Source organism: Callospermophilus lateralis, chromosome 9, assembly GCF_048772815.1.
Source record: "Callospermophilus lateralis isolate mCalLat2 chromosome 9, mCalLat2.hap1, whole genome shotgun sequence".
Taxonomy (NCBI): Eukaryota; Metazoa; Chordata; class Mammalia; order Rodentia; family Sciuridae; genus Callospermophilus; species Callospermophilus lateralis.
The window spans coordinates 108,767,999-108,791,435 of NC_135313.1; the positions used below are offsets into that span (position 1 = coordinate 108,767,999).

Sequence of the window (23,437 nt, forward strand, 5' to 3'; positions counted from 1 at the left end):
TTCCCCTGAATATTTTGTCCTTAGTCCTGGGGAAGGAGTCAGTTCAGCAGGTCTTCACAGAAAGGAGGAATCTCATTTTGGGGAGTCTCCTAGCAGAGCAGACCCAAGGGTCTGTATCTGATTCTGTAAATAAAGTTATATTAGATTGTGGCCCCACCCATTCTTTTGTGTGGCTACTACATCAGAGAGAGAGACTGTGTGGCACATTGCCTATATACTTACTACCTGGTGTGTTTTAGAAAAAGTTTAGTGACCTTGGCCATCACATATTTTTGAAACTCTGAATAAGAGTACTCTACTCGTAGTCCAGCCCCAGGGCTCTACTTCCTGGACCATCTAATGAATTTGCTTCACCCCACCCTACCTGCCACTCAAGTCAGGAGCCTCTGGTCTCTAAACACTCCGGAAGTAGAATAGTGTCTGCAGTGGAGGTAGGGGGCTGGGCATTTCACTCTATATATCTCCTCTAAAACATCTGATCACCCCATCCCGCAACTGTTGGAGACTCCTAATTTCTCAGGACCTCTGCTACTGTTTAGCGGCTTGGTTAAGTGTTGCCCAGCCAAACCAGGATTTGCAACACTGATGGGAGTCACAGTCATTGGGAAGTACTCTGTATTCTTTGATGCAGCAGCCCATGCTTTAGTGACTTCTGTGCCCCAGCAAGTGGGAGAGGGAAGCTGCAGGCAGAGCATGAAGAAACACAAAGAACACATTTCTAAAAGTGGCTGAGCCAGGCTGAACTCTTGGCTAGTAAGAGCTAGAAGAAATAGAGCAACAGCCATTCCCATTTTATAGATAACAAAACAGAGGCCCCGACAATCTAGGTAACTTCATTTTGACTGCCAGCAGACGCTGCCTCTGATCCCTGATAAGGAGGGTGTTTCTTCCTGTGGAGATGTCCCAGTGAAATGCCGGATCAAGAAGTCATGAATTTCTGTTGCAGACTTTCGAAAGATGTGGCTTTTGAGGATTAGGTACAGCTAAGATCCTCTGTAGGACTAACTTCTTCTTTTAGTCCCAATAACCACCAAGGTACTATTTATCAAATAATGTTGCAATTTGGGATCTGATTTCTGACTAGTCCTTTATATAGAAAACCACTGGTCATAAATAAGGGTCACATTTCCCAAACCTTCCTGGAAAATATAGATACAAAATGAGAATGAAACAGAGTTGTCCAGATTTCCAACCAGCATGATCATTGCTATAGAAAAATCTGTTTATAACTGTCTACTTCTTAAAACCTTTCACTATTTATTGCTCTACTATTCTTTGAGGAAAAGACCAAAGTCCTTGACGTGGCATTTGAGGTCTTTCCTGTGTGGGCGCTGCCTGTCTCATCTGTCTCACCTCAGTACCTCACACATTTTCCTTCCAGCCTAAGTGGGTTCCTGCATTTGGACCCACCTCAGTACTCTGAAAGACATCTTTAAATTGTCTGGCCCATTCCCACATGGTCCTCACATCTCAGTTAAGTTAGTGTTGGATCTGGGAGGCCTTCTCTGAGCTTTGGAGATTGAGTTGGGTCTCCTCCCTTGCCCAGTCCTGAATCATGTCAGCTATGCCATTCAGTTGCTTGTTCACTGTTTCTCCTTAGATTGTAAGCTTCTTGTAAGAATGCTGCTCTTTTTTTTTTTTTTTTTTTTTTTAAGTTTTGATTCTATAGTTACCAGGAAAAGGAATCCACTTGTACTAGTTACTATAAATGGGATTTGTGGTGAGAAAATATATAAAGCAATAAAGAAATCCTGGCGGAAATCTAATATCTGTAAGGAGCTGTCCCTATTGGAACCACAGTGGGAATTCCTCAAGATGGCACAGGTGTTTTGTGCCTCTCTGCTCCTCTGCACCCAAGTTCTATCTGCCCTTCTTTCTCCTGTTGATTTCTTGAGCTCATACACATGAGTGCATGAAGTTTCTGCATGATCTCACTTTGCCCCTGTGGCCTCGGATGCACGCCCCCCCCCCCAACCCTGGCAGGCACTCCTAATCTCATGGCTTTATTTCCTGCTCCCCATTCATTTGGTTCTCTGTTTCTCACTTGCAAATTTCTAAGCAAGCACACTGGTCAGCCTACTCACCGTTTTGAGCCAAGGCACACCAGTCAGAGGTCATCATCTTGTAGGTGGGGTCTCCTGGAGTCAGGTCCTCACCACAGACCAATCAAACATGTTTGGAGCTGGTGAGGCTCTATGGGTCAGAACCTGGCTGCCATGATGGGCATCTCTTATTTTGGTTTCTCTTCCTGTCTCTCTGCTGACAAGGATGTTAGGCATGTATATTTTATGGACTTGATGGTATCCTTTGTTGTTTTCCATTTTTTTTTAGATATCATTAATGGAGCTCAAGAAAAATGTGTATTGCCTCCTATGGATGGCTACCCCCACTGCGAGGGGAAGATCAAGGTAAGGCTGAAGCATCCCCTGCTCATTTCCATCATCCTCAATCTTCTACCCCTGCCCCCATAGATACAAATGAGTGAGTGAGTGAGCCCTGGAAGTGAGTTATTTAAGGGGTGCCTCCATCCTTCAGTATTGCATTGTGGCCATCATGACCCTTCTCTGCTTATGCCAACCCCATGGAGTTAGTCAACATTGACCCTCCATGGTCACACTGGAAGAGCCTGGCCCACTTTGGGTGCCTGCCATAATGCTGCTTTCTTTCCCAGCCTCTAGTGGGTGGGTGCTTCTGTGAGGGTTTCTTAGTGTCCACCTGCCCCCTACCCCCACCTCCCTGCCGCCTTAGACCCAGGCTCCTGATCATTTAATCCAGGCTGTAATTTTGGTGCCACATTTGCATTTGTGGTGAGTACCCAGCGATACTGGGCCACTCTTTCAGAGTTACCATTTTTTATTTTTGGTGCTGGGGACTAACCCATGCTTCCTGTATGCTAAGCACATTCTCTTACACCAACCTGCAGCCCCAGCCCAATGTTACATTTTTTAAAAAATCCATAGCGACAGTAAAGAGATTAGTGGTTGCCAGGGGATTGGCAGGTGGGAGACATGAGGTAAAGCAGAAGAGATTATTTAGGCAATGAACTATCCCGTTGATAATTTCACGGTGGATGCATGCTATAATACATTTATCTAAAGCTATGGAATGTACAACACCAAAGGTGAAGCCTAATGTGGATGATGGTCTTGAGTTGATATTGATGTGTCCATGTAGGTCACTGATTATAGCAAATGTAACACTCTGATGCAGGATGTTGATGGGAGTGGTGTGTTGGGGAGAAGGGTGCATAGAAGCTCTGTACTGTCCACTCACTTTTGCTGTGAACCTAACACTGCTCTAAAACATAAAGTCTATAGTTAAAAAGAAAATTGTATAGCCTGCCCAGTAGCTTTCAGGGAGAAGTTTCAGTTTAGGTCTGCAGTTATGACTGTGAGACCAACCTGGCAAGCACTTGCTGGTCTCCTTTGGAGCAGGTGCTCCCCGATGCCCAAATTGCACTCAGGCCCACCTGCACATACTCTGTGTTTCAGGCACTGGTGAAACCCTAGTTTCCAGAAGATGTGCATTTGGCCTTGATAAAACTCTGCTAGGCATGGCATCTCCTGGCCTCACTCTATAGTAATCGCCCCAGCTGTGGCCTAGCTGAAGCCAGTGTCTTCCTGTGGGTGCTCCAGGTGTTGAACATCTGGTCATCTTGGCTCAGCAACCCCCTTGCTCTGTTGTTAAGCTATGGTTTGAACCATTCACCCTGCTATCACCCTTTATACCCCCTCCTTCTCTCAGCAGATGGGTAGGAGCCCAGGGAATGGAGAGCTGAAAGGTGTTCATGTGTGTTCTTGTCATTTCAGTGGATGAAAGATATGTGGCGCTCGGATCCCTGCTACGCAGACTATGGAGTGGATGGGTCCACCTGCTCTTTTTTTATTTACCTCAGTGAGGTAAGTAGCTCGCTTCCTGTGGCTCTGGCGGGGGGGGGGGGAGTGTGCATGTGTGTGGTTAAGCTGTTTTGTGGCTGAGCCTGGAATTTGAAAAGTTTCAAAATATGTGGTGTTGTTTTTATACGGAGGACCTATGGTCTCTTTGTCATTATTCTCCCCACCTCTCAAAGATTTTTTTTTTTTCCTTAGTAAAAAAACAGGCTTGAGTTAGCTGTTCACTTTTTTCCTTCAATTTTTCCTATTGCGAAAAACAGATAATGTGAGATCTACCATCTGAACCACGTTTAAGACCAATTCAGTGGCATTGAGTACTTCCACAGTGTTGTGCAAACATCAGTGCCACCCATCTCCAGAACCATTTTCATCTTGCACAACTGAAACTCTGTACCTAGTTAGCACTAATTCCACACCTCTGTCCCCTAGCGTCTAGCAGCCATCATTCTACTTTCTGTCTCTTTGAACTTGACTATTCTAGTTACCCCCTAAAAACAAAATCGTATAATTTGCATCTGGCTCACTTCACTAATCTTCAAGTTGTAGTATGTGTTAGAGTTTCTTTCCGTTTTAAGACCGAACCATATGCCACCGTGTGTATATACTACCATTTGCTTATTTGTCCACCTATCTGTGAACACTTGGGTTGCTTCTCCCTTTGGCTTTTGTGAATAATGATGCTTTGAGCCTGGGTGTATAATTTTCTCTTGAATACCTTGCTTTCAGTTCTTTGGAAAGTATATATCCATAATGGGATTACAGGATCACTCAATAATTCTATTTTTCATTTCTTGAGGACCTACTGTACTGTTTTCTGTGACAGTTATACCACTTTACATTGCCACCAAGAACAAGGGTTCCAGATTCTCCACATCTTCACCAATACTTGGTACCTTCTGTGTTTTCGATAGCAGCCATCTTTATGGATGTAAGTGGTAAAACTCACTGTGGTTTTGGTTTGCATTTCCTTTTTTAGTGATACTGAGCTTCTTGTCATGTGGCCAGAGTTAGCCCTTTTCTTAAAGGTTGAATCAGTTACTTTTGCCTTCTCTTACTTCTGTTATTGCACCCTTGAATTTAAATAGCAGCTTTTTGTTTTTTTTTTTGTTTGTTTGTTTTTGTTTTTGTTTTAAATAAGGATTGCAGAGCATTTTCCAGACCACACAGGATTTGCTGTAGGCTTCAATGATCTTCATTTCACCTTTAGGAAAGTCAAGGAGTGGAGAGGTGTTAAGGTCTATCCAGAAGGAGCTGAAGGGGAAGAACCTCTAGGGAACCAAACCCTGCTATTTCTCCTTCTCCCACTGATGGCCAGGCCAGCCCTCGGGGCTGATGAAACAGGTGCAGACCAGTTTCAGAGGATGCAGCTCAGTGGGCTTTCTGCTGCCGTTTCTTTTTTGTCCAATCCTATTTGTGTGTGCTGTTGATATTGCCATTTAGCCAACATTAATAGCTCCCCGGTGCTCCACGGAAAATGACTCCAGTTTTGAAGCTAAATTAAATGTCTTTGCCATAGTTTTCGTTGTGATGTTACAGGGCAAGTTCCCGCGGTAGAGCTGAGACCACTGGAGTGGTCCTTTCTTGCTGGCTCTTTCAATCACATCAGAAAGATTTCAGACATGTCTCTCAAGAGGACTAGGCATACTTTCATTGAAGGGATAGGACAAGGGGACACTCTCAAGGAGAGAGTGAGTCCTCTCAGAGAGGAGACGAACAAAATGCCCCTCCTTCCCTCCAGTTTCATTGGGGGTCCAAGGAGAGCTTCCAGAGAGTCCCGCCCATGTCCACCTCTTGACTTTTGACTGACAACAGAATGATATCAGTCTCCTAAGTCCTCACTGTGCGTGGTAAAGGTCCAGGGCAATGTTAGGTCATTGTGGCCCATGCTGGGTCACAGTGCTGATTGGGTCCTCTAGATATAGATTTTATGGTTAGGGTGAATGATCCTTATCTCCCTGACTTCTTTTCTTTTAATATTTATTTTTTAGTTGTAGTTGGACACCATATCTTTATTTATTTATGTTTATGTGGTGCTGAGGGTTGAACCCAGGGCCTCACTCTTGCTAGGTGGGTGCTCTACCTCTGAGCCACCACCCCAGCTCTCTCCCTGACTTCTGAAACTTGGTCTGTGTAAGAGTCACAAAAGTCCCCGCTTCAGAGTAACTTATGTTCTTCTTATGGGGGCATTTTGGATCCACATGTCTTCTGCATATGAAGGTCAGCTTGGTAGGACCAGCTTATAGAATGACCCCTTAACCTCATATTCCCGCCACTTGGGTCTCTTAGTGGGATTCAGGTGCCTTTCTTTTCTGTTTCATAAGGTGACAGGGGCAGTCCTCTTTTGATTACAGAAGTCAGGTCAGTATTGGTATCCAGCATGCCAGCATGTATCCCTGCATTCTATGGAGTTTGCCTCTCTTTTTTGATCATTCCCTCTTTCTTTAGTAGATTCAAATCACACTTTTTTTTTTTTTTTTGTATAGTGCAGGGGATTGAACCCAGGGCTTCTCATATGCTCTATCACTGAGCTATACTTCCAGTCCCACAGACTTTTTTAAAAAAATTTTTTTGACAAGTTGTTCAATGGCCATCATGAGAACCTCAGAATAAATGAGTTTAGAACCTCTTGGAAATTAAAAGTTCAAGAGTTGGGCTTGTGCTTTGCCTCATTAGCAGGCTGCTAGCAAATGCATTTTTATTTTTATGTTTTTGTTCTACTGAAGACTGAACCTCTACCACTGAGCTACATCCCCAGGCCCACATCTACCCCTTTTTTCAATGTTGAGACGGGGTGTTGCTAAGTTGCTGAAGCTGGCCTGCAACTTGCAATCCTCCTGCCTCAGCCTCCTGAGTTGCTGGGATTATAGGCATATGCCAGGGGCCGTCTGACTACTGGTTATCTCTGTGTGTTTCTTATTTGTGACTTGGGTGGCCGGTGGCCTAAATTATCATTTCCTTCTGTAGGGGGTTAAGGCTTAGGGCTACAAATGAACCTTCACTCCAGTGAGAAGTCAATTAGAAGTACCTTTCCTGCCCCGAGGAAGAGGCTTCTCATTCAATTTAATTTTCAAGTTTTCTTCCCCTTTCCCTGTGATAGAATATAGCCAGAATCCAACTGTGCACTGTGATTGACAAACCGAGCCAATTTCACACCTTCCCAAGAAGGAGAGGACTGAGGACAGGATAGAGGATTTTACATTCCCACGTCAGCTTCCTCTCCATCTCTGAGGCAGGAGCTGGGAAGGTGTCGGGGTGCAGTAAAGACCACTGAAAAGCCAGGTGCAGTGGTACATTCCTGTAATCCCAGCAATTCAGGATGCTGAGGCAGGAAGATCATATGTTCAAAGCCAGCTTCAACAACTTAGGGAGGCCCTATGAGACCCTGTCTCATAAAAAAATAAGTAAATAAATAAAAGGTCTGGGGTTGTTGCTCAGTGGTTTAGTGCCCCTAGGTTCAATCCACAGTACCAAAGGGGGGGGGGACCTCCACCTGCTAGAATGGGACTGCAATTATTCATGACCTGTTTCCTTCCTTTGAGACCACTGCCCACTTCCCGTTTCCAATGGAGGAAGGATAGAGCTGAAAGGAAAGAAAAGCAAGGTTCTGAAGCAAAACTGAAAGGACTGCTGGACAGACTGGGCTCTGCGTGGGTCATCTGTACTTACTCTGGAGACAGAGTGTTTCCTTTCAGGACCTGATTCTTGTAGTCACAAGGTGTAGAATGGGAATTCATTACTCAATCACTCTTTTCTGCAGATGATCAGGTTTTCCCTTTTGTTCAGGCAAATTCTAAGTGAGCACTTATTGAACATCTGTCATAATCATCTATTGTCAACTACTGAGAACTCATTTTCTTTCCATCATGCTGTGTGCTCATCCTAAGAGTCAGATGGGAGAGGAAGAATGATCCAGGAAGGATAGAGATGGTTTCTCTTGGGAGAGTGCTAGGAACCTCTTTTTTAAAGTTTTATTCTAAAAATAACCCTGAACCAGGACTTTAAATTTTTTTTTTTTTTTTTTTTTAATCAAAGCATCATCAAGTTACCTTGTAAGAGTTCAAAAGTTTCACCGTGATGGTCACTTCAATAGGATTACTTACTGCCTTAGAGCCTCATAACTGAACTTCAGCTTCCATTTCTCCTGTTTTCTATGTTCTGAGATTTTGGGAAAGTGACTCAACTTCTTCATGCCTGGGGTTCTTCCTTTAGTAACCATTAGTTTTAATTTTTGTTTGGTTTTGAAAGCCCTTACCTTGAGTGTATTGTGAAGATTCTCGTTTCTATGAGAAAGTACTTAGAGCAGAGCCTAGAAATGGAAGACAGGCAATCAACATAACTGATACATTTATGGTTTTCAGTGTCATCATTATTTGAAGATAGTTGTGGACTGTCACTTAGCCTTGGACGTTATAAGTAGTGGACTTTTGGTTCCATTTTAGAATTAAAATCAATGTATGGTTCTCGCTCACCAAATCTGATTTAACTTTAGATCCTTTGACTTCTGGTAATTTAGAAATTCAACTGTTCCCTTGATGCTTTTTTTAAATTGAAAAATAGAAATTGTCTAAGTTTGTGCAACACAATGTTTTGATACACTCATATATTGTAAAAGACCAAATCAAGCTAATTAGCATGCCCTTTACCTCCCCCCCCTTTTATTTTTAATGGAAAGCACATTTCCCCTTGCCTGCTTATCTCTGGATATGATGCTTGTGTTTGCATTTAAATTGGGAGCTGGTGTATATGGAGTCAGTATACCCACTATAATTGTTAATGTGAATTTGGCAGAGACGGTTTCCAAAGCCAATTAATTCCTTCAATTAATTCCCATCTAGTATCTTAAATCCTAGATAATACCTCAGTCATTGTTGGGGTTTGCTGGTCTGCTTTTGGTTTATTTTTTCCTTTTATGTCTCTCCCCCATTTCTCCTTCCCCTCTCTCCTCTCTCCTTGTTTTCTTACTTCATTGAACCCTGAAGATTGATAATTTCCCATATCATATGCCAGATTTCTCTAGCAGGTGATAAGATAACCTAGAGGGATATCCTTATTTGGCTTCTCAACTTGATCAGCATATGCCCCAGTGACTTTTGTTCTAGTTATCCTATTGAAAAAGCCAATTCTTTTTTCTATCTATGTTTAACACTAGAAGTTTGACAGATCTCACAAGGAAATAAAGTAAAATGCCTCATCTTTTCAGTTACCAGGTGAATTGCAGCATCAGATGCAGAACTGTGTTTTTTTTTTTAAATATATATTTATTTTTTTTAGTTGTAGCTGGACACAATACCTTCATTTTCTTTATTTTTATGTGATGCTGAGGCTCGAACCCAGGGCCATGCTCATGCTAGCCTAGCACTCCACTGCTCAGCCCCAGCCCCAGCCCTGTCTTAATAAGTGGCATTCTTTCTTCCTTCCTTCCTTCCTTCCTTCTTCTTAGGGTTGTCTCAGTGGCCAGATCCCACTGAATTACAGATTTAGAAACTTCCACTTTTGCCCTCATTATGTGTGATCTACAGATCATTTTTGGTTAATCATGTAGGAAGTGAAGCCATCAGAATGACTGACCCCTTATAGTATCCCTGTGACTGCTTGTTATATGTCTGACACTGCCCTATGGCCTGGAATGGGCAGGACCATTGTGGTGAAAGAGGTGCCCTTGTTTTGGGGGGTCTCTGGGTGGCAGAGAGAATGAAGCATCATTGAGCCCCCACTATAAGGTGGACACCTCAAATACCCAATCTCATTTAAACCACTCATCAGTTCCAATGGTTAATGGAAACCCAAGTCACAGATAGCTCAGACGTCTCTTTGCTGCTCCTTGATCCCAAAGAAAACTCAGGCATGTAATTTATAGGAATTGACTTTGCATTCAGCCTTTTACTTAAATCGCCTGGGTTTCAAATGTGGCTCTATTTAGCTAGATTCAATTAATTAATTTTTATTGCTAATTTTCTAATATGCCATAATTTTGATACTGCTCTCACAAAAGAGACCCCACTACCTTCTCTTGAGGATATAACTCATAAAAATCAAGTGTCAGCCATTCTAAGTGATAGGAGTGAATGAATGATTTATTAAGCAGCCTTGTATTTCCAGAACATCAGGCAGATCATTTTCTGTATCTGTTTTTGTGAGCCATGTAACTACTCCCGTTATAGAGACAGGGCCCTATAAAATAATTACTCTGAATGTCATTGTTTCAGGTATATTAACTTGGCTGTCTGCAGAGCCTTTTATTGCTATCAGCTTTTATAAAATTTAGCATGAATTTCTTCACCCCTATTGATATTATATTGATGGATGTTGCTGATCTATTTGACACCCACACATTTTTCTTTTCATATTATTGTTTCAGAAACTAGCAAGCAGCACACCTCTCCAGGATTCTTAATTTATTTGTTATTTTTTTAATCACTTGCATTGCCATTGCAAGTATAGTCAATCTGAAATAATGAAGTTATCCAGTGATTGATTACTAGATCTTTAGATGTGTACAGACTATTGCTTCAAATGCTAATTGAGACTGGTACATGTGCACATGTGTGTGTGTGTGCACACACATGTGGGTGTCCTTTATAATAGAACAAAAGAAGCAATTTCATGAATTACCCATCAATCCATTTCTTATATTTCATGAACAACATGCATAAAGGTCTTTGCCTCTTTCTGTTTTCCCTTGGCAATATGTAAAACTAATATTGGCTGAGCATGCTATTAACCTTGAGTTTAAATTCAGCATACTTAATCCTTTGATTAATGCCAAGATTAATGCCCAACAGGAAAGGTTGAAAGCTTAAATGTTTGTGAATGCGAGCATGAAATGAAATCCTAATAACCAGCACAATGATTTGGATTTATGGGCTGTGTTGGCTGTTAAAGATAACTTGGAAATGGTGTCTCACAGACTAATTTGTCAAAGTGGACCACGAGAAAGAATTGACTGTTTAGTTGGCAGGAGAAAACCTGAATGAGAGAAACCTAATATTTGGGGATGGGTCAGGAAGTACTGGAATAATACCACTAGGCTGTTGTCTGAGAATATCAACAAACGCCTCGTACATGGTGAGCTGTGTGAAATGGGAAATTCCCCTCTGCCAGATAAGATTTCTTGGCAGTAGAGCTAGTGTGAGAAATTTGTGATCATGTTCTTTCCGTTTCCTCAGTTCAGCTTTTTTTTTTTTTTTTTTTGTATCTTTTTCATCTGTGTGTATTCATTGCTCTTACTACCTGAGTTTGAAGATGTTCTTAGCAAATGAAGATTTTTTTGAAAAAACAGCACTGAGTTTACAGTTTGTGTCTGATTTCTCTACTCTGTCCCCCAACTTCTACCAAGTTGTTCTCTGTGATGCTCCTGGATTGTCTGTGGGTTTCAGATACTTCTGGCCTCCACCTCCCAAAAATCAGAAGAAAGAGCAAGACTTGCCAAGCCTGAAACTACTGCTTCTTGGCTTCTTGAAATACATGTGTCTGTCAATAACTTCAAAGAGTATATTCAATTTGTTTTTTACACACTTGTAAATATTGCCTCTTGTCATTTCTAGTGCATGCCCCACAATTAGTTTTAAAATTTTTGTTTTGCTTATTTGTTTTTGGGTGGGGGTGATGGGGATAGAACCTAGTGTTGTTTAACCACTGAGCCACTTCCCCAGCCCTTTGTATTACTTTTTTATTTTGAGACAGGATCTTGCTAAGTTGCTGAAGCTGGCTTTGAACTTGTGATCCTCCTGTCTCAGTCTCCCAAGCTGCTGGGATTACAGGTGTGTGCCAGTGCACCCAGCTAAATTGTTGTTTTAAACTTTTTTAATTTGAAAAATTTGAGACATATACAATAGAGATGAGTTGTGCCCTTGACCCAGTCCTTTCAGTTGGCAGCTCATGGCCAGTCTCAGTTCATTTATACCTTCCCCCTGCTCCATTTTTTTTGAAACAGATCACAAACATCCTATCATCTGTAAATATTTCAATATGTGTTTTTAAAAGAGACTCTCAGGATATGGTTGCCAAGTGCTGTACCACTGACCTACACCCCCAGCCTTGGGGTTCCTTTTTAATACATTAGAAATACTTCTGTGATGTGATTTCTCATCTCTTATTTGGTCATTCTGAGAAATTGTTCATATAGAAACTGTTTTGGGTGGAAAGCAGGTACCAGGGATTGAACCTGGGGGCTCAAAACCACTGAGCCCTATCCCCAGACTGCTGAAATATTTTTTTTTTTTTTTTTTAGAGATAGGGCCTCTCTAATTTGCTGAGGCTGGCTTTGAACTTGTAATCCTCCTGCCTCAGCTTCCTGAGGATTACAAGTGTACACTACCATGCCCAGCAAAAAATCTTTATTTCTAAGTTGTTTTACTAGCATCTTGCACTGGTGACCAGCACTTTTTGAACTTTTGGCTCTTTTGATTGTTAATATGCTTTTGTTGTGTTATCATTACAAAATAATTGAAGAAACATATCTGATAAATTTGATCCATTGCAATTATTTTCTTGCTGATTGTCAGTTGTCCCTGCACTGGTCAGTGGGAACATATTCATATTGCCTTCTATATCTTTTTGGCATGACCCTGGTATTTTAATATTTTTCCCTCTTTATTTTTGGTAGTACTACAGACTGAACCCAGGGCTTTGCACATGCTAGGCGAGCACTCTGGCATTGAGATACATCTCCAACCCTTAATAGTTTTCTTGTTTCCCGGTTTGACAAGGTCTTGTAGGTTCATCTTACACAGTTGATGCCAGACCTGGGAATCAGTCATTTCTTAAGGACCCTTGTTCATCTTTGTGGGAAGTAATGCACAGTCAGGCCACTAGGGGCATTCTCTGCCCTTGGGATTTTCTGGGTGCTAGGAAATTAACGATGAACATTCCTCATTAAGATTATGCTTTATGAAAGGAGATAGTAACATAAAGTATATAATCTCTCAGACTGTAAGTGCCATAGAGAAAAATAAAACAAAACATACCAGACATGCTCATGAGAACTGATGGGGTCATTTTGGACAGTGCTCAGATAAGGGCCTACTAAGGAAGGGAAGGAAATGGTGTTTGAAGGAGGTGAGGGAGAAACAAGTGCAGACATCTGACAGGTGTTTTAACAGGAAGTAGAGATGGCAAGTACAAAGGCCCTGAGGATCATCAACCTCCAAGATTAATTTCAAGTACAAGAATAGTAATCTCCTAAGAGATCTCTGTTTTGTCTTCTGTAGAGTGATGCTGGACATATGCTTATTGAATGAGTGATCATATTCAAAGCATATTTTTAAAAATTGCTTTGAATATGTTGTTGTTATTCTGAGTGGATAACTTCTTTCAGCTATAACCTTCTTATCTTGAAAAAAAAAGTCACTGTAAAATTCGTGACATTAAAATCTGCTAAGACATTTGGGTTGAAACGTGAAGCAGGGACATTTAGAGCATGTATTAACAAGTTTACTGTAATGCTCTCTTAATATATCTATGAGAGATTGTGAGGGATCAAATTAGACTATTAAAATGGAATGAGCCAATTAGAAGCCACAGCTTTCTTGCCAGTCTTTTCTCATTATCACTCAACATTGTTTGCCTACCTCTGCACGCCCGGCAAAATTGCACACTGAACACCAAAGCACTAAGTCCTTGGTCTCCAGAAGGTGACCACCTCCTAAACTTGGGTGATCCTTGCTGTCGATGTGCTCTTGTGGATGCAGACCAGACGGGGCCAGGTCTGCCAGTGTGCCCCGAGAAGCGGGCCTAGCATGAGGTGGTCTGAGAAGCGTGTCGGCATGTGTAACTTGTGTGATTGGCTACAGAGGAATTCATTTGCCACCCCTCCTGTGTGAAGGAAAATTGACTTTTCTCCCACCGTGATTTGGGATGGATGCTGGGAACTCTGTGTCATCATCTCATTAGAATCCCACTGGTTTTGTGGCACATTGAAGACTTACTGCCGCTTCTCTTTGGGTCCTGCTCCTTTCTTGCTTCCTGAGCCGATCTCTCCGGGGTCACTGCAGCCCTTGATTCTCTCCTGCATGTAGCCGGTTCTGTGCTTTGTGTTTATAGTATTCCTGTGAAGGGGCAACAGTGCAGTATTATAAAAGTTCCCCCTCCCCTTCAGTCTTGCTTCATGCAGTCTCAGTTACCCACAGTTAAGTGCAGACTTAAATGGAAAATTCCAGAAAAAAAAGAAAAACAGTTCATCAGGTTTTTTTGCTTTTTGGATTTTTTTTTTTTTTTTTTTTTTTTGTTGTTGTTGTTTTAGTACTGGGGATTGAACCCAGGAGTGCTTTATCACTTGTCCACATCCCCAGCCCTTTATATTTTTTATTTTGATATGGGGTCTCACTAAGTTACTTAAGGCCTTACTAAACTGATGAGGCTGACTCTGAACTTGTGATTCTTCTGCCTCAGCCTTGAGAGACACTGGGATTATAGCATGCGTCACTGTGCCTGGCCAGTTCATCAGTTTCAAATAACTTTTATTATAGCACAATTTTAATTTTCCTACTTTATTATTAGTATTGTTCACTTTTTACTTTTTTATATAAATTAAGCTCTCTCAGAGGTATGTACATATAGGAAAACACAGCATATGTGGAGTTTGGTACTATCCATGGAAGGTCTTGGAACACATCTCTTATAGACAAAGAGGGATTAACATGGAAGAACACATAAGGTGATTGATTGACTGTCTGGATCTACCATCTAGCTGCATGGCTTTAAGCTTTTGTTTGAGTTTTTAGTCTCGTTTCTCCTAACAGAGGTCAAAATGAAAACCCCCTTGCCTTACTGTGGTGTTGAAAGGGCCTAATAAAATGAAAGTGGTCAAGTGAAAAAGAGGATATTACCATGAGCATCTTTACTGCGCACATCATCTCTTTGTTCACTCGTTACTCAGTGGATGTTGATGGAGTACCCTCCGGGCTGGACACTGTTGGGATGGGGATGTGATGAGTAGTCAGATGAAGTTCCTGCCCTCAGAAGCTCACACTCAGGGGCAGCAAACAATAATAGTAAATTAATGCATACGGTAATTTCCCCAAGTGGTAAGTCCTCTGAGAAAAAATAGGGTGAGCCTTTAGAGGAAACGGGTAAGTAAAAGTCGAGGAAGACTTCTCTGAGAAGTTTATGGAGGAGATGGAGGAAGGAAGGCATGGAACACTCTGGAAGGAAGCATGTTTTGGGTAGGAGAAACAGCAAATGCAGGTGGCCTGAAGTATGGGGTTACCAGGTAAAAATGTAGGATACCCAGTGTCATTTGCATTCAGTTAATTTAAGTAAACAACCATTTTTTTTAAGCATATGGAACATACACTAAAATTAAATGCTCATCTGAGATTTACGTTTAATCGGGTTTCCTTGTTCTCTTTTCCCTAATCTGGCAAATCTTGACTAGGTGAGAATGGGCTTGGTATTTTTTTTGGACTTGCAAGGTGTTCCATTTGTACAGAGCAGAGTACAATGAGGCTGATGCTGTAAGAGTGGAGGTCAGATTCTACAGAATCTTTGTATTAATTCTGGGTTGTGTTCTGAGCATGATGGGAAGCCATCAGAGTATTTAAGTATGTACAGAGTGTGATCCAGTGTAGTCTTTAATATGACTACTCTTGCGGCAGAGAATAGACACTAGAGCAATAGTTGGATGCAGGAAATTGCTTTCATTGATGTTAGTACTGCTACATGGTAGGAACACACTAGATGATTTTTTAAAGGATGTTATACAGAAGATTTAAGCCATACTGTCTTAACATGGAGCCTAGACTATGCTTATGGGGCTATAGGACCCATCTTCTAGTTTGTGTGCTTAGCAAGCATGGCTCTGGTATGAGAGGGACAGGTGTTATTTTGGCCCTTGCCATGTCTAGTGTGTTTCTTGCTATCTTCATCTGCATGATGCTCTTTCTTTCCCTCAAAATTATTTGAACACCCAAGTAAGGTGATGTATGTTGAGGGTTGATCCATATACTTGGTTCCTGCTGCTTTCTAGCATTTTCCTCTCCTTTGTCTCGCACACTCTGTCTCCTTTGCATAACCACTCAGCAAGCTGCTGGGACAACATATTAATGAACGCAGGTGTTTAGTGCAGAGATGTCTAGATAGCTGAGCCACTCACCAGGTGCAGGAGTCTTGTGCTGCTGCATTTCCCTTTTGAAACATTAGAAGGTAGAGTGAACAACCAGCAGTGTGTGGTAGGGAGAAGTCTTTTTAGATTTTTGTAGCATAGTCATTAATAAGTAACTTCATTTACTGTGTCATTAGTATAACAAATTACTTGTGTGTGCATAAATGACAGTTTTACTTATTTGAATATAACTGATGTAAGAGGATGATATGAAATTCTCTTTCTGATTGTTCTTTCTCTTGTTTGACGTGGGGCTACTGAGGATTGAACTCAGGCGCATTCAACCAATGAGCCACATCCTCAGCCCTATTTTGTATTTTATTTAGAGATAGGGTCTCACAAAGTCACCTTTGCTGAAGCTAGCTTTGAACTCGAAATCCTCCTGCCTCAGCCTCCACAGCCACTGGGATTACAGGTGTGCACCACCGTGCCTGGCTTCCTTTCTGATCTTAGCAGATAATAGAATGAAACTGGTCACATTATCAAGCTCCTTCACTTTGTAGACAAGAAAGCACAAAAGGCAGATGGTTTATTACATGCATAGTTCTTTGTAGAGTTGTACATGTAATCCATTTTGACTAATTCTGGATTCTGTACTCCTTCCCCGTTGAGCCTCTCTCTTGTCTCTTACTAACCTTGGCCTTAAGGTGAAGTTGTCATCCAGTCCTGCCACACACAGAGTTACCTTGGCAACTTCCCATGTGCCTTGATCCCTCCTCTCCCCCCACATGAAGCATAGTGACAATATTACATCATAGGGTCCTCTATGTATCAAATGATATTGTGCACACAAGTTTTTGTGTTTATATTTTTCACAGAGGTTGACCTATTCTCAGCCTGAAGTAAATGATTATATATTTATGTAATAATGTCATGTATATTCTATTCATTAATGTTTGTTATAAAAATCACAATATGCAGATTAACAGAAAAATTAAAAGCACCCATAACACAGTTATCCAAGATAATCTGGTTTCTCTTGCACATTTTTTCCACTTAGTTCTGACTATACTTTCCATCTGAAAAATATAGCATGAAATATGTATGTCAGTGATCCACTAAAACAAAACAATTTTCATTAATAGTGAAAGAAGTGACCACAACATAGACAATTGTTCTATTTTGTTTTGTTTTAAGAATATAACTATAGCATATGCCATATATGTGTACCAACCTGCATATAGACCTCTGGAGTCATCTATCATTTTTCATTTTTACAACTACTTTATTACTTCTTCATTCCCTTTAAACTCTAATGTGAGCTATATGTGTATCTACCAGCAGTTTCTTTTAAACATAATGAATTGTCCATCTTGTGGACCTTGAAAATAATCCTGACCTAGTTAGAATTTTTTAGGGACTTGGAGAACTCTTTGATTCACAACCCTCGATTCACAATCCTCATGATTAAGCTTCAAAACCTTCTTAGTTCAAAGAAGGCTAAATCACCAGGAGTAAGAATGTCAAAAACCAAATTGTCTTATTTTATATCTCCTCGCTCACAGAAGAGTGATTGACAGGGCCCTCGCTGGAATATGCATCAATGTTCCAAAGTTCTAGCCTGGCTTGTCTTTGCTTTTGCTGCCTCCTCATTTTGTGTCCTAAGATGAATGCTTAAAAAAGATTAGCTCATGTCCAAGGAGTTTTGTCTTCCAATCGAAGGTTATTACAGTAATGGTTCTGCTCCTCTATTGATTGCTGTGTGCGTGTTACTGTGAATTCAGATGGTTTTCTATTTTTGAATTGACTTGGGTAAATTACAGGATACTATTAAAGATTTCGAGTCCCTTCCCTGGTAGAGGGCTTCAGGCAGGGCTTACTCAGGCTATTAGAGTTGGAAAGAGATGGGTGGAAGCCCTCCACTGAGGGCAACTACACAGAGCCACAGCTGAAAAAGTATGGTCCAGGCAGTCGGAAGAAGGTGGCCACACTCAGGTGTAGGACAGTGGAGTCCTGTGAGCCAGGAGAGGAGCTCTTCAGAATGATCTAAACAGGGCTGCATCCAGGTGGTCTCCTGGGGTCTACCTTTGTTGAAGGATACTATGCTGGTGGCTTAGGATCCTGGGCAGATCAGACAGAAAACAAAGTTAGGTATCAAGAGTTTGAGTTATTAGCCGAGAGCAAGATTTTCCCTGAATGTTCTTAGTGGTGCTCTTATTTAGGAAAATGTTGTTCATTGGAGGGCTGTTTGCTTCAGCACTCGGAGTTACTGCCAGTGTTGGCTTTCTTCCAATCCTGGTAATCAATCCTCTTGAGGTTTTAGAAAGAAAGAAAGATGCTGTTTTATTTTTCCCCTCTCCCTGTGGGGTAATTGGTTTACGTATAATTTAATTATTTCATTAACCAGTTATCCTATCACTGTGCACAAAAGCAGCCTTAAAAACTCACCCTCCAATCTGCGCTGGGATGTTAAGGATCGATTTTTCCACCATTCTAAGTGAGCACATGTGTAATGGTGACATTTCTCCCTAAAAGCTCCGTCGAACTGACTCTATTTTCCGTATTTGTAGGAATGCCCTTGGAGCCTTGCAAAGTAGTATGCAGTGATTTAGAGTAAGAAAAACTAAGACAAATGTTCCTCTTCAAAGAGGAATTACAGTCTCCAGGGTTCTTTAGGAAAGACATATTTTAGATCACCTTGGAATGTATTTTCATCAGAGCAAATCTTGGAATATTCTCAGGACAGAGGAGGGAGTGTACTCTACTTTACCAATATGGGTCCCACTAATGTGTCTCCTTTTACTTGATTTCCTGTATTCATAGTCTTGTTTTTATCTTTCTCCATCATGCTCTTCAAGGGGAAATCTTTTATCCTGACAGACTGCTTTATAAACCTGGTTATTTATTCAGTTGTGAGGCTTATTTCCAATCTGACCCTGCTTGCTTGTTGCTTGTGTGTGGTTGAAGGTCTCACAGTCAGCTCTGCAATCTATCTGAAGCCTTCCTATGACAAATATGCTTTATAGGGATGTTTTATTGAGTCCATTTACAAAAATTTAATTGGAGCTAAAGAATTCAGCCCAACCTGAGAATAAGAGGTACAGATGTGTGTGACGCTGCTGGGACCAGCTCGGCTTCATCTCTTGCAACTTCTTTTCTGCCATTTTTCCTCTCCCCCCCCCCCCCCCTCATTTGTGGAGTCCACAGATTGCCTTTCATAGTCCTAGCTGAAAAGTCCTAGTAATTAGATCATGAGCCTCCAAGGCAAGTTAGTATTTTCTTTCTTTTTTTCTTTTAATGAGTAAAAATAATTTCAGCTTTTCTTATGGGTAGTGTTTTTGAGTCTCTGAGGTCATTCACAAGTATAAAGTCTAATTTTACTCCACAAGAAAAAAAAAGAGAACATTGCTCTTTGCCTTTCTAGGGGTTCTGCCCTCCCCTGAGCCTTGCTGCCCTCGGCTCACTGCTTTCAGATCATTTGCAGTGGCAGGTGGCTTTATGCAAATCAGGCCAATTATTTTTGGTCATAGTAAAAATCACCTTGCATTAGGAGTAACTTCTAGATTAGTGAAACTGACATGTTTCTTTGAAAACTCACCCAGACCTACGGGGCAAAGTGTCTCGTTGGACTGCTCTGCTGACCCAGGAGGCTCCAGTCCCCACCCTCCCACCCCCACCACAGTCCTGCAGCTCAGTGTCCTCTCCAAGGACATTTCTCACTGTTAAATTTTGTAGGTCTGCGTGTCATTAAAAAAAAATTATTTCAATGTCATTATTTATTAGCAAATGAGTAATATTATCTTGAAATTTTATATCTGTTTTAGGCAGAGGCCAGACGTCAACATTACTCAATCATTTCTCATCTTTCCTTTACTAGAAATGATGAATTTGCAGAATTTTCTTTGGAAACCTTTATTGAAGTGATCCTGTAAGATCTGCCACTTTTTTGCTTTCTGTTTTCCTCCTCTCCACAACTCTAAACTCTTGTACATTGAGAAAAACAGTTCATGGACTCTTATTAAGATCACCAAGAATTCTCCTCCCACCCCCTCCATTTTTCCTTCCTTCTCTTCCTTACCTAATTTCTTGAGACGGTGTGATGCGAACAGCCAGAAAATGAGAGAGAGCCCTCACCAATTTGCCTTAAACTATCAGTTGCTGAATTAGATAGTAAACTATCTAATTCTCCCACGAAGGAGTGAGTTCTGTGACTCAAATGCCATCCTATGTCCTTTGTGTACCTGCCACAGCAAACGCCAGATCATTCCTGTCCATTTGCTTAAATGGTCACAGAGGTGTTTTTACATTCACATTTCCCAGCAGCATTGCTTGAGTCTTTCAGCCTTCTCCTTATAAGACCCCACCGTACAGAAATGTAAGGAATCAGTCCCAGTAGAGTACTAGGAAAGACCCATATAAACGGTCATCACATGCTCCTTCTGACCTTTGCTCATTATTCCTGCATACGTGGTGCTATAGCTAGCTAAAATCATGGGAGCTGGCTAATAATACCTCCCATTGCTACAGTGTTCACCGTGTGCCAGGAACTGTTCTGAGTGCTTTGTGCCTATGGTAATCCATTTGAAGATGAACCAGCATACTTACTGTGGATGATTTATGTTTTTCAGGTTGAAAATTGGTGTCCTCATTTACCTTGGAGAGCAAAAAATCCCTACGAAGAAGCTGATCATAATTCATTGGTAAATGATTTTGGAAAACTCTTCCTAGACGAGTGCATTTAGGTCAGATGCTAATTGATAGATGGGGAGTCTTTTAGAAATGCCAGCTGTAATCTGAAATAGTGTTCAGCAGACGAACTTCTGTCACTGTTCTGTGGGAGTCTGGGTGACCAAATAAGTCAACCAGTTAGCATAGATTTACTTATTAAGCAATTCTCCGAGGGTCCCTAAGTGATGGACTAGTGATTGGGATGAGATCAGGTGCCAGATGTGGAGGTCCTAGATGATCTAATGAGGGGGATGGTTGTAAATAATTACCATGTCTGTCACTGTGCTTTAATGCAGGCCGATGGACATTAATGAGGTGGACGCAAGTCAGCCTGCAGGGGTTGAGGTGGATTGCATAGAGAAGATGACATCGAGCTAAATTTAAAATGATGTGTTTCTATGAGGTCAGGGAGAAAATGATGTCTCTGATATGTGGAAGTGAGCACTCGTTATTGTAGAACATGGCTCTGTGTCACAAGGCCAAAGAGTTTGTATGAGCCGGGTTGAAGATGAGATTTGAAAGGTAGGAAGGGGATCATGAACAGTGGTACCCCCTTGAAAGCTCAGGCCTTAATTATTTAGGCCAGGGATCCGCAAACTTTTACTAATGTGAGACCAGATAGTAAATATTTTCATATTTGCAAGCCATATACAGCTTTGCCATTTTAGCACAGAGTAGCCTTTGACAGTATATTAATCACGGGGTGTGGCTTTATGCCCGTGAAACTTTATGCACTAGAAACAGGCAGTGAAGAGCACTGGCCCTAGGGCCAGAGTTTGTTGACCCTTTCTGTAGACCGTGGGGGCCTTGGGATATTGTCAAGGAAGAAGATGAGGGTTTACAATGAACTCTGGCAACTACTGAGAGATGGATTCAGTGAATTTGAGGTTTCCTGTGAAATAAATACTGATATCATCATGTTTCTCTGTTGTTCCATGCATGAGTTTTATCCAACTATATTACGTAGAATAGGAAGGAAAATACTCTTCCTGGGTTTAAGTTTTTCTAGTCTGGTTTTCAAATTGTATTCAGCTGAGGTAGGGGATAAAAACCAATATCCTAGACTTTTAAATTCCCCAGAAAATAATAAATTTTTAACTGGGATGAACTAAAAGATGAACATTTATTCGGCCATTTAACTGTGTGGACAGAAGGAGTCTCTCTGGCAGCCAACAGGATGTTGGGTAGCCTGTGCAGGGCTGACTTCAGTTTTCCCACAAGTCTGCTGCCTTGTAACAGATCCAAGTGGCACAATAAATTTCAGCACAGAGGATTTCAAGGTACATCACATATATTCATTGTAAAAAGTGCATTTTTAACATAGCCCAGGGCTTTGCAGCCACAGTGCCACTTTTCTAATTTTTTAATGATGTCCCTTATAACAAATCAGCAGTCAGGGGCCTTCGCTTCAATTTGCAGTGCTGGGGACCTACCACTAAAAAGCTGTGCAGCAAGACGAGACTCACTTTTGAAGCCCTGGATTTAATTGACTATCTCTTTCAAGTTTTCAAATGTCACATCACGAAAACCATTATGCTTTCTGACTTTTTATCTTCGATTCATTTTATTAAATTTCCATTTCTAGGCGGAAATTCGTACGGATTTTAATATTCTCTACAGTATGATGAAAAAGCATGAAGAATTCCGGTGGATGAGACTCAGGATCCGGCGAATGGCTGATGCGTGGATTCAAGCAATCAAGTCTCTGGCAGAAAAGCAGAATCTTGAAAAGAGAAAACGGAAGAAAGTGAGTTTCTTCTGAATTCACTTCAGTTAGATGCCAGTTTTCTTTTACAACTTGGTTTTGCTTGGAAACCAGACTAAGAGAAATGTCATGTCTCAAATGATCTTCCCTCAGGGTGGATCAGCTCTGCCTGTTTTACAGTCCTTTTTGGGGGGTTTCTTTCCCATAATACTCTCATTTAGCAAGGACTAGCACAAAAATACTCGGATGAAGGTAAAAATATAAAAATATCTGCCTGCCAGATTTTCCTTTGAACCACCTATTGACTCTCTCAGGATAAGAGGAAACTTTCCCATTTCTTTATCTGAATCCAACCTTTGAGAACTTAGTATTACGTCATCATGGCCACTTCTCATTTTTGTTGTCTGGGCAACTGGTGAGTTCCACTGCCATGCTGTTTGGTTTGGCACTTCTGCATATGTTCCTGGGAGATAGAGCTATGTCCCTGAGATGCCTGGAAACCTAGAATGCTCCTGGGTTTAGAAGCTCTTATGCCTTATTGGTTATAGATTAAGTAAGATGACTTTGGATTAACTGTTTTGGGTTCAGAACTGAGCAATGTGTGAATGGTTTGTTCCTACATCTAAAAAGAACTTCAAAATGAGTTTAGTATTCCTAACTTGACTAATTGGATATCTTTGAAAAAGGAAATACAGATACACTTTGTAAGCCCCCAAGTCACGGTTTGATGGGGTCAGTTTTGTTTGCATCCATTAGGATGGCAACCTCAAGCATTCTGGCACCAGACAGGCATGTATGGAAGAACATGTAGTCAGATGCTGCAGGTGTGCTAGAAAAAGAAGTACAGAATGCTTGTTTTGTTGTTTTGTTTTTTTTGTTTGTTTTATTCTTTTTAGATACACATGACAGTAGAGTCAATTTTGACATATTTATATAAATATCAAGTATATTTTATTCTAATTAGAATCCTAGTCTTGTGGATGTATATGATGTGGAGATTCACTGTGGTATATACATGCAAATGTATGTACATAAACTTCCTATTTCAGATTCAGATCCACTATCTTTCTT

General features: G+C 41.1%; 1 protein-coding gene across 2 annotated transcripts in view; it reads left to right on the plus strand.

The window, feature by feature from the left end:
• Mgat5 (alpha-1,6-mannosylglycoprotein 6-beta-N-acetylglucosaminyltransferase) overlaps positions 1 to 23,437 on the plus strand; it is a 338,013-nt gene that overhangs the window by 194,222 nt on the left and 120,354 nt on the right. For both annotated transcript variants that reach the window (XM_076866214.2, XM_076866215.2), the window contains 4 exons: positions 2,332 to 2,408; positions 3,810 to 3,899; positions 20,562 to 20,633; positions 22,247 to 22,408. In XM_076866214.2, the coding sequence (XP_076722329.1) occupies positions 2,332 to 2,408; positions 3,810 to 3,899; positions 20,562 to 20,633; positions 22,247 to 22,408 (401 nt within the window). The remainder of the gene's footprint in view (positions 1 to 2,331; positions 2,409 to 3,809; positions 3,900 to 20,561; positions 20,634 to 22,246; positions 22,409 to 23,437) is intronic.